The sequence below is a fragment of the Podarcis gaigeae genome (genome assembly GCF_964106915.1).
Source record: "Podarcis gaigeae genome assembly, chromosome: 15".
NCBI classification, from domain to species: Eukaryota; Metazoa; Chordata; class Lepidosauria; order Squamata; family Lacertidae; genus Podarcis; species Podarcis gaigeae.
In genome coordinates, this window is record NC_139692.1 from 29239432 (window position 1) to 29250852 (window position 11421).

At 50.4% G+C, this 11421-nt stretch overlaps 1 protein-coding gene across 8 annotated transcripts; it reads right to left on the reverse strand.

Annotated features, from left to right (window-relative positions):
* Positions 1-550: 550 nt before the first annotated feature.
* Positions 551-11098, reverse strand: TMEM248 (transmembrane protein 248). 8 transcript variants are annotated; one of them, XM_083714800.1, is made up of 8 exons: positions 10844-11031; positions 7650-7759; positions 6729-6905; positions 5453-5738; positions 4835-4985; positions 4078-4261; positions 3731-3874; positions 551-2740 (listed from the first exon to the last, which is right to left on the reverse strand). In XM_083714800.1, the coding sequence occupies exons 3-8, from the start codon at positions 6885-6887 to the stop codon at positions 2720-2722; spliced, it is 945 nt and encodes a 314-aa protein (XP_083570926.1). In that variant the 5' UTR covers positions 6888-6905; positions 7650-7759; positions 10844-11031; the 3' UTR covers positions 551-2719. The 8 variants fall into 8 exon arrangements, with proteins under 8 accessions (XP_083570926.1, XP_083570930.1, XP_083570929.1 ...); XM_083714804.1 differs by having other exon boundaries at positions 6729-6901; positions 10844-11011; XM_083714803.1 differs by lacking the exon at positions 10844-11031 and adding an exon at positions 10355-10496.
* Between the last annotated feature and the right edge of the window lie 323 nt (positions 11099-11421).

The window sequence follows — 11421 nt, forward strand, 5'->3', positions numbered from 1 at the left end:
CCATTCCTAATGATGCCAAGTAAGGAATCTGCCTCTTTTTTAAAAAAACAAAAACAAAAAACCAGTTGCTCCATATGGGGTTGATATCTTCATTAAGCTAGCTGCTACAAACCCAAAGTCTCCTCCTTAGCCAGGTCAGACCCCATGAGAATATATGTGAAATGAGATTTTTGTGCCCCAACATGCATCACTTTAACTTGTTTATACTGAATTGCATTTGCCATTTTACTGCACATTCCCTGGGTTTAGAGAGGTCCTTTTTGTTTAACGACCCTGAACAATTTGGTATTGTTGTCCACCTTCACTGCTCAACCCTAACTGTGGATAGTTTGTGGTGGCTTTAAAAGAGGACGAGACAAATTCATGGAGGAAAAACAAAAAAATTCCTTCCAGTAGCACCTTAAAGACCAACTAAGTTAGTTCTTGGTATGAGCTTTCGTGTGCATGCACACTTCTTCAGATACACCTTCAGATACATCTTCAGATGGAGGAAAGTCTCACACTGGGTGTAAGGTGCTTCCAGAAACAAAACACTCTCAAGGGTACTGAATGATAGTAATAAACTTTTATTTTGCAAAGCAATATCCACATCTTACAAACACAAAAAATTAACCTAGGAGAGAAATGTCATTAACAAATCAGTTACTGACCACCAAGCCCAAAGGTAAGTCAAATGCCACCTTAACTCTACAACATCTCCTGCAGAGGAAGCTGTAGGTGGGTGGGGGGGGGGGAGAATAGGGAAATTACAAACCTTCATATCATGCCAGAGAAGCAAATTGGAATGGCAGGTTTCTAACGAGGAAACAAACAGAATCAAAACTGATTCAAGTAATAGTGAAAATGAAAAAGAAAAGAGGCAAGATCAATATGATCCGAACAGCCACTGTCACATTCCACTTGTACCCTCCTGCCTGGAAGTGTCTGACTTCTACATGCCCACCACCAGTCCTTCCTCCTCCTCCTCCTTGCAGATCAGCTCTGAACCACTAACTACAATGGTCTAGAACGGACCATAAAAGCAAAAGTTAAGAGAAACAACATTCTTCTTCTGAAGCCCACCATCTATTTTCCATTTAAAACTTCTGTTTGGTTGGGGTTTTAATTTGAAGAGGATGCATTTTTATTTCTTTTAATCCACTACCAGCCTCCTTGCCCAATCCTAGACCCCAAAGGTCTCTGGAGATCATCCCCATATCTTGGAGATGTGACAAGACACCAAGCAAGCAAATGAACAGACGAAGGAACTCTTCCCAACGAAAGCAAAGCCACACATGGCGTCCTTCTGTGCAAACGCTAAAAAGCCATTCTCAAAACTATCGTGGGAGAAGAAACAGGGTTGCTTTGATATGGAAAGATGCCGCGGCTGCCCCTGGAGAGGGAAGCTGAAGGGGAGGGGGGGCCGTTAAGGCAACCAGCAATGTCTTCAGAGCAGGGGGAGGGTGCGATGTCCTAGAACTCTCTACATTCTTAAAGAGTGAAACTGGAAGTGCAAACTAAGAATCCACTCCAACGAGCGAGTCCGGAGTTGTACCCGCCTGGACAGCATCCCTTTGCAGCACAAACTGGACCTCAGCATCTCTCACTGTAGGCAAAAGGCACGGCAAACACCAGGCCTGATCCCAGGGGGCAGCTTGCCCCAATGTTGGCTGCCACTTCATTTCACCATCAGGGACTTGCCCCCCCCCCAAAGCCCAGCAGAAGTTCCCAGTCTGAAGAGCAAGAGCTGACCTAGACACGAAGATAATAAAACTGCATTATTCCAGACAAGGCGCTCAAATACCTTCCCACATTAAGAAGATAAAAAATACCTGCACCTAAAAAAAGCAAGCATGTCAGAGAGGCAGCCAGCCTTGAATCTTGCCTCAAAATTCTAGTTTTCTACAGACTGGAAAGTGGTGACACAGGTTCAGCAAACTAATCTTTCTCTCATACACCCTGACCATACTGTCTGGAATGGTGCAATCCCAGGAATTCTGTAGCAAGTCATTTATCTGCATTAAGGGGGGTGCACTGCAGCAGCCTGATTTGAGGTCCAGGATGGCACCAATGGAGGTTCTGCCTGTGTTGGCTTAAAAAATTAGCAACACTTAAACAAACAAACCCAGAGTGCAAAGTGGAAGATGCTTCTCTTGCTTTCCTTAAACTAAAATTACAAGTATGCCATCTTTCCTAACTACAGCCAATATTAAAATATGAATATGCCAGGTGGGGTTTTTTGTCTTGCTTTTAAAGAAATCTAGAAATGTTGGTATCTTTCTGCAAGCAGGGAGGAATTGGGAAGAAAGAGGAACAAACACATTGACTCAGTGGCTTTAGAGCTGCAGTACAGTAGCAGAGAGGTGTGCCCTGCCTCAAACACACTGGACAGACCATGGGGGGAAATAAGGTGCTTTTTTCTGAGACACTTGCAAAAGGCATCCGGACTGTCCCACTGCAGCAAGACAGACACACACAGAAATGTCTCTGGCTCCTTCACAAAACAGCCTGCTATGAACAGGCAAAGAGGCTCCCCACAGCCCAGGGCTGTATCGGCTTAACTTATTCCAAGTAGACTCCGCCTCCTATAAATAACCGTTACAGGCACTTAAAACGTCTTTGGTTGGAATAACCCAACGTCACAAGATAATTAATTCATAACGAACCAGGGTCTAGTTCTGGGTTCGGCAGGCGATGGTTGCAGCAGACACTGTCACTTTTGGAGAAAGGAGGCAGGGGGTCACGCTTCTGAGAAAGCAACCTGCAGGAGGAAAAGTCAAGAAAGAAGGGGGGGTTGAGCTACCCATTGAGGAAGCTGGTACAGTGCCCCCCCCCGCCTGTCACTGTCAGGGCAGAACTAGGAAGTGGGGCCTGGGTGGGAATTAGAAACTGCACACAAGTCCAACTTGCATTGAGCTCTTCACTGAGCTCCACCCAGGAAAGTGAGCAGGATGGTGCAGCAGGGGCTGGTCACACTTTGCTCCTGCCTCTACAAACCTGCTTGGCTTCTGTACTGGCTGTGGAGGAAAAGAAGCCCCTTTCTTTCCTTCATTCCCTGAGTGTGGGGGCTGGGAGAAGTCATAGCAATCCAGCCCACTGCATTTCGGTGTTGGACGTGCAGGGTGTAAAGGCCAGCAAAGACAGTAAGTGGGCTGATAGTCGAGAGACAAGTCACTCTCCTCCTCTGCTGGGCTTTCACACAGGATTTGCAGGAGTTAAAAATCCTCTTCCTGAAGGCTGCACATCAGTACCAAGTGGGCAGAAAGAGGGGAGCGCTCTTGGCTTCCACTCTGCCAGCCCACAGCCTCCTTTGTACTCTGAAGGCAAAGGAGAAATGGAGCACTCTGCCTATCCTCCTCCACCAGAACCTTCTATGAAGGAGGTGGTGGAGGCAGCTGGTAGAACATTATGTACACTAATATTCTTGGGGCTAATTTACCAGGCTGGCATGAGTAACGTGGAGTGGCTGGGGCAGAGGGAGCAGCCTGGCAGACCAGGATTCTACCCAGCTCAGTGCTGTCTCTTAAGCAGATGGGCTCTCCAGGGTTTCAAGCAAGGTTCTGTCTCGCAGCCCATGTCAGAAAGGAGACCGTCTCGGAGACTCCCTCCCCCTGCCTGAGCCATTGACCAGAAGAGGAGCCACACCCCCACATGCCTGCCTGACTCTGGGGTGGCTGCGCACAAGCCGCCCAGTCAATTGAGGCAACGAGATCCCATTACGTGGGCACTCAAGGGCTCCTTGCCCACCTACCTTTTCAGGACAGAACTCTGAGTTGCTTTGCCGCAGTTTGCTGGGCCTGCCTTTGATGACTGCATAGCAGAACATAGTGATGACCATCACGAAGAGGAAGTAGCTAGTGTGCATTAAATGCAGGTTGATGAGGGAGCGGTCGTCCTGCACAGAGGGAAGAAGAGGGGGGGAGCTGAGATTTTTCTGAGGCTGCAGGAACTCTACATGCAGTTTCCACCAAGGATGGGGGTGGGGAGGGAAGCATCCCCAAAGCTGTGTTTTGGACACAGCGGATTCCCCCCCGCCCCGGCATGTACAGTTGCAGAATATGAGCACATTGATCCATTCACAGTAACCGCATCACTTACATCCGGGACAATAACCGTCAGTTTGGGATTCAATGCGTGGTAGACTTTGCCAACAGCTCCTTTGTAACACCAGAAAGGGTTGTAGTCTTGGGCATATTTGGTGTTTGAATCCCTCGCAGTGGTGAAGATCTTGTACCAGAAGGTCGCGTTGATGTATGTCTCTGGCACACAGTGCGGTGGCTGGCTGAGGAGCGAAGAGACAAGGGTGAACTGGGTTGGTCAAAGCACAGCACAAAGCCGGCCTGAGATGCAACTCTGCCACACTAAGGTAGCTAAGCATTCCACACCCCTCTAACACCTTGATGGATTGATTCCCCATGCTGCCGGTTCTCAAGCCCCTCTCTTTGAGCTCCTGCCCCACTTTGTAAACTGGCTCTGCCTCCACCCCACCCCACCTCCGGCACCAGCAACCCATTTACCATGCAAGGGTGTGGGGCAGCCCTTCCATGCAGCTGTGCGCGCCCAAAGGCACTCAATCAACCATGGGAAAATTGAAGAGAAAAATATTCCGTGGGTTGTTTAGCAAGATTGCTCCCCTCAGCTCAAGTCCCACTCATTCATTTTTGGGAAGGGGGCCCAATCTGTATGTGGATAAACTACAACCTCTGCTTGCTGCTTCTCAAAATATATGTATCAAAAAGCCAATTAAAAGTTTTTAAAATATGAAGAAGCATATGAATAACCCTCAAGGAAAGCCACTTCTTGAACTGTCTCAGGGTCTCAGAGGCAAACCCGAAGGAATTAAGCAGCAGCTTACACTGTGACAGGGAAGACCCCAGCGGCAGCCGTGACGGTCATGCAGGTTGTGAAGACAGCCTGGTCACAGTGGCCGTGCAAGATGCAGTCATCCGAATTCCAGGCAGCCGGCAGCGTGAAGGTGATGTTGATCTCCTCATGTGCTTCTCTGCCTTTTGGGGGGATTGGCAGGGGGGAGGGGGGATGAGAAAAGAAAAACATTGAATTAGGTTCAAAGTAGAAGCAGGTTATGCTCAATAAGCAATAATCAAGGGGAAAGCTGCAGCTGCAAAGAACTGCAAAGAAGCTTTGCTCCAGCCACCTCAGGGTTCATTTGAAGCAGAGCGCAATACTCAAGAGTAGACCCACTAAAATTAGTGGGCCCAAATTAGTCATGTCTAAGCTGAAGTACATATAACTGGAACAACTGCAAATACTTCCCCCTTCCCTCCCAGCTTAATTCTCCGACATTTCCCGGTGTCTGTTTTTGGAATGCATGCCCCACCCTGGGCACTCCCTTGTAAAGCGCCACAGACCCACATGGTGCTGTATTTGCAGAGAGGTGTGGGGACTATGTTTCTGCTCCTTTGGCAATCTCCCACAGGGCTCAGCATGAATTCAGCTGCGAGTCCTGTTGTACCTGAGAGTCCAATTTGGTGTCCGAAAATGGTGGAGCTCAAGTGCGTGACATTCCGCGAGAAGCCCCCAAAGGGCTTGAGGGGATCCAGCGTCAGGGTGATGGCAACCGAGGTGTTGATTGGACCAGAATCCTCAAGTGTCTGTGGCGATGGTGTGGAAGGACGGGCCTGACTGCTGGTCATGGCACTTTCTGGGGTCGTGGTGTCATTTATGAGGTGCTTTAGCGTTTCATTCTCCGAAATGCAGAAGTCGAGGTCGTTGAACCGCAGAAGGAAAGTATTCCAGTCCTTAAAGACAAACGGGTCTTGAGTGCCCCTCCAGCTCTCAGCCCTCACCACATCAGTGCCAAACACTCTGTGTCAAGACCAGCTCCGGGGAGCCAAACCCAACCCAAAACTAACTTCAGAATGTGATCAAGTCAGTTAAATTACAGTGAAATCCTGCATTTCTGATTCAGCTGATTAGGGAATCAAAGGTAAAGGTAAAGGGACCCCTGACCATTAGGTCCAGTCGCGGACGACTCCAGGGTTGTGGCACTCATCTCGCTTTACTGGCCAAGGGAGCCAGCATACAGCTTCCAGGTCATGTGGCCAGCATGACTAAGCTGCTTCTGGTGAACCAGAGCAGCGCACAGAAACACCGTTTACCTTCCCGCCGGAGCGGTACCTATTTATCTACTTGCACTTTGACGTGCTTTCGAACTGCTAGGTTGGCAGGAGCAGGGACCGAGCAACAGGAGCTCACCCCGTCGTGGGCATTCGAACCATCGACCTTCTGATTGGCAAGTCCTAGGCTCTGTGGTTTAACCCACTGCACAAATTTCACAAGTATCCTATCATCTTTTAGGAGGCAGAATGTCCCAGAAGAAAACAGAAGAGATCTAACCTCCCTCCCACAATTCTACAGCAGACAGACATGCAATGAAATGACAATTGTCAAGTTTGTGGGCCTTCCCCATTCTTATCATTTCAAACTTGAATGGTCAATGCCCATTTGTGGTCCTAGGAGGGTGGCTGCAGAACAGAAGCACCTGAATTGTCTTATCAAAACGAAATCTGCCTTAAGCCTTTGGACCACTCACTCCTCTGACCCAGGCAGCCCAGAGTCTTTGGGCAAAGACAAGCCATCTTTTGGCTCCATCCCCCCCAGAAACCAGGCTCCTGTCCCATAAGGCAGTAAATTCATTTTACTGTAAATTCATTCGTGGTGGTATTTCTCTCCAGCCCAAAAGGCAAAGCCTTGGGGTATGCAAATACAGACACTGCTTTGTGATCTACCTCTGTCATTTCAGGCGACTTGATCTCCTTGATTTTGAAGAAATAGCCCAGAGTCAGGAAGGCGATGGCCATGGCACTGACACTGATCATGAACACCACCAGGGGTGGGCGGCTGCTGATGTAGACCTTGAGGTTCTCCAGAGGGTTTATGTTGAACATTATTCTGGTCAGGCCTACCTGGAAAACAGGGAAACCGCAAACTGGAGAGAGGGAACCACACTCACTGCCGCCAGGAACCCCAAAGGCCTAATTACTCTGAATGGCCCAGAACTCGTCCTGCAGATTAATCCAATGATATCAAAGCACACAATTGCAAAGGCTTCAGGATAAATGGAGAAGCAGTGAGACTCTGCCAGAGCAAAGGCTTTTTGTCAGTACCTTGTCTGCAAGCAAACAGAAGGAGAAGTAGCACCCCTGTCCCCCTCGCATTCACCCCATCTCATTTATGCAGATAGAGGGATAGGTTATTCTTCCCCACCATGAAGAAAACCGAAAGGGGCTGCAATTATTCTGGAAGATCCTTAGGGAGAAGAATTCCAAGAGGCTTCTGCCTGCTCTTTTTGATCACACCCCCTACACACACACAACCTCAAGAAAGGTGCTGGATGGCTTGCTAGTTCCCCAAGCCATCATTAGATTCAAGTTCAGGGGCTCTAGTTTCAAGAGCAAAAGTCCCATTTCAAGAACACAGGATGGGCAACCTGTTTCATTTCCACCTCAGCTGAGAAACACTGGGTTGTATTATTTTGTGGCATCTGGATACCACCATGTCTTCACCTCGAACCCACCACCCCCTGGGCCCAAGCACTGGCTAGCTCATGCACTTCCTAGGCAAGCGAGGCCTTGGGCCTCCCTGCTCCCGCATTGCCTGAGTCAGGTGCTTTTGTTCTCCAGGTGGCCTTGAGAGCTCAGCCCCCTCACCTCTGCCTCATGCCCTCCTCTTGCGCTTGGGTGTGGCCAGAGAGAGACACTCAGCAGCCTCCCAGGGTCTTGTTACCAGGTCAGCAGTTCATGGTGATAGATGAGAAGGCCTAGGAGAGATGTCAAGGAGCCCCTTGTTTGCAAGAGTGGGAATCAAAACAAGCAGAACCAGAAGAAAGCCATCTTATTAACTGTCATTATTTGCTTCGCAAATGCCAGGTCTCCTAAAACTTGGATTTGAATTCTGTTTCCTCATAAACAAATCCTTCCCCTGTATCAAGACTGACATTCAGGAAGTTTGTTTTAAAAAAAACACACAACCAAAAGCAGACAGCAGAAAGAAGTTGTCCCTCCATGCCGTTGGGGCTGGGACTCTGGTGCAGGAGCTGCAGTTACCTATATGTACTTCATCAAAATTAAAGGTAATTTCAGGGAAGTTTTCCATAGCTAATGAATAGCAATATGGTCCAAGGTAACAGCCCCCTACCCCAGCAAGCTACTTGCAGTTCAAGCCTAAATTAAAAAGGGGGGGAGCCCCCCAAGTGAACCAGCAACCCAACCAGAGAAAGAAATGGTGTTTATGTTCAGTAGACCATTCAAAGACAGGAGGCAAACACCACTTTGAAAAATCTTTGTGCTCTCAGAGCAACACTTAACCTCACCAATGATATATGCATGTAAATGAGCAACATGCATTTGTGAGTTTGTGGTGAGAAGTCTACGTCTCTTTCTCTGCTGCTTTTCCTCTTCACACACACACTGGATAGTCCCTGGTTAAAAAGCAGAGCCACTTGCCTGGGTGTACCAATTTAACTTGCTGGGAACACTTTGTGTCCTTTGGTTGAAAAATGAGAGAAAAACACCACCACCCCACACTGTCAAACATTACCCAAAGGTAAACAGCACAGGATGAAGATCCAAGTCTTGTAGAACAGGAAAGATCAGTTCAGGAGCCCGGCTGTCTCTGAAGCACGGAAGCAAACTTGGCGGGGTCAGCTGCCACTTGGAAAACATCCAGGCGTTTAAGGTGATGCCCAGACAGACGTTTCCTCCATCAGTGGGGGATTCTTAACTTGTTTTAGAAAAAAAAATATCCAACTTTTCTGCAAAAGTTGAAGGATGCTCACAAAGGAGGAATAGCCGTACCTCGGAAGTCCACTGGAATCCGTTCCGGAAGTCTGTTCAACTTCCAAAACGTTCGAAAACCATATTGCGGCTTCTCATTGGCTGCGGAAGCCCCGTTGGACATTCGGGTTCCAAAAGAATGTTTGCAAACTGGAACAATCAGTTCTGGGTTTGTGGTGTTCGGGAGCCAAAACGTCCGAGTTCCAGGGCATTCAACAAGGTATGACTGTGCATAAATGCAATTAAAAATTCCTAAAGGTAGCAGCTGACAAAGACATTAAGTGCAGCAGCTGAAGAGCTACTAAAGGCCAGTGGCTTTATGGGAAAGGTGCACAGTGGCCGAAAACCATCATGGGGGAAGGTGGACCTCCCTGGGCAGGTGGGAGCACCAGAGCTCAACCACGGCTGCCATAGGCCCTTTTCCTTTTTTAAAAAATATGCTTTATTGTTCATACTTGCATCTGTACATCAAATACATATCTTCCCTATTGACTTCCCATAAGTCAGTTTTGTCAAAACGAAAATCCAACGAAAGAATATAAGTCCTCCTACGATATATTTAGTACATAAGTTTGACTTCCTGTCCTTTCCCAATTTTTCCACTCTAATAAACCTATTGCCTCAATATATTACTCATGAAATAATAATTTTCATACATATATAAATTTGTTTTCTCCCTTTGAACCTATATTACTCGCAGAGATTACTCACAGGCCCTTTTCCTGGCAAAACAGGAGCAGGCCAGTGTTGATTATCTCAATAGAGAGTTCTCTGTCAGCCTCCTCAGAATTCTGTCCTCCTGGGCCTGACTCTGGCAACAGACTCAGCTGACCGAGCATTTGCTTGTGAACCAAGCAGGAAGACTGAGGTCAGGGCAAGCGCAGAGAGACTGTGCAAAGGGGAGCACTTACCTTGCCCTTATTAGGCTTCCTGCTCTCTCCCTTCAATTGCTTGCCACCTGTGTCTTATGTCAGAAGCACTTCAACAAGTCCACCTGAGGACTGGAAGACGTCTGTCTGCCTTGCCCACCAGGCTTCCTCCAGGGAATTTGCCGTGAATGCCAGAGAGGTTCTGCAACTGTTCCAGAGCTCCCAGACATTCTGTCAGTCAGTCGCAGGCACAGTGCATGGAGTCCCTGCAGGGCACTGGACTCAGCTGCAAGTTGCCAATTCCTTCCCACTCCCTGCTTTTGAGACTGGCAACAGGCATTGCACAGGAGCAGTCTCTGCTCCCGCTGCTGACCCAAATCCCAACAGCAACTGTGGGGAGCAAGGAAAGCAGTGCAAAAAGGGTTGCGGGGTGGCAGGCGTCCTCTCACAATACCTGGAACTGCTTCACCCACCCTGCTTTCCTTGTGCAAAAAGCATGCATAACGGCAGAAGACGGGAGACAGAAGGGCCCCCCAAGTTCCGTCCACCTGGGACAGGAAATAGTCACCTGCGGGCGGAGCCTCTCTGCTACTGCTGGTCCCCCAGGTGCGGTTGCCTTCCAGTCTCAAGAGCAAGGATAAGGAGGATGGGAGCTGGAGGCCAGCAGCATCCGGAGGGGCACCGCCCGCCGGCCACAGGTGCTCCCCTCACCTGGGATGGAGATGCTCCTGCTTCTAGCCTTTAGTGAAGGAGTAGAAGCCCAAGCCTGCCCTGCCCTAGCCCCTCCCCTTCCGCGCGAAGGCACAAGGAGCGAAGCCAGAGAGGCTCCAGGGCGGCGGCGGCGGCCGGACCCAAAGGGCTGCTCCTCCCCTCCTGTTGCCGGAAATTTCCCTCCTCCTGACCAGACGCTACCGTCAAGCAGGGAGGGAGGGGGGAGGCCCAAATCCGAGGAGGGCGAAGGGGCATGGAGGGGAGATCAAGTGTGCTGGCTGGGGGGGGAGGACCATCCCTCATTTTAAGCCCCCCCCCCGTTTCTTCGCCCGCCTTGCCGGAGGGCAGCGGCAGCCTCCCGCTTCCTCGGTGTGCCCAAACAGGCCTCGGGACCTGGAGGGGGGGGCTTCTCCCCTCCCCGCCCAAGGAGACGCACTAGCTGCGGCGGGGGGCACTCTGCACATGCGTAGAGGCCCGCCCAGAGCTTACCGGCGGCAGGCTCAGCGCCGGGGCTGCAGCATCTTCCTCTTCCTCCTCCCTCCGGCTGCTTCCCGGCCGCGGCCGCCGCGCGAAGACCCTCCTCGGCTGCCCCGCCCGGGAGGAGAAGCAGCGCGACGGCGGCGCAGCGGGGACAGACTTCCTTCGCCGCCCGCGAACGGGAAGCTCTGGGTGACGTCAGCGTAGCGTCGGCCAAGCCCCGCCCCTCCCGAGTGCAAACGGAGTTCCGAAGCGCCTGCTAAGAATGCGGGGAGGGCGAGAGGGAAGCAAAGGAGGGAAAGGAGCCGGCTGGGGCTCTGGGCAAGGGGCGACCCGGCTGCGCCCTGCAAAGGTTGAGCCGGAGGGGGGGGGGCAGTCGCATAAAAGGCCCCTTCCACAGCAAGGGCGGCTCGTGGCTCCACCTCGTCAGCGTCAGCTCAGGTAACCCGTCACTGGCTTAGAAGTGCGTTACACTTAAAAGACAAGATGCGCCGTGTAACTCAAGCGGGGGGGGGGGGAAGGGTGGTGATGGATGAGCTCCCTCGGTTTCTCTGTCTCCCACCCCCACCTCCTTATTCTAACGGGGCTCC

Bases quoted from the DNA above. Each gene is read 5' to 3' on its own strand.
- TMEM248 (XM_083714799.1), bottom strand. From the start codon at position 6,887: ATGTTCAACATAAACCCTCTGGAGAACCTCAAGGTCTACATCAGCAGC. The intron at 4,986-5,452 runs GTACAACAGGAC...TCCCCCCAAAAG, and splicing joins ACACCAAATTGGACTCTCAG to GCAGAGAAGCACATGAGGAG. The intron at 2,741-3,730 runs GTAGGTGGGCAA...TTCCTCCTGCAG, and splicing joins CAGAGTTCTGTCCTGAAAAG to GTTGCTTTCTCAGAAGCGTG.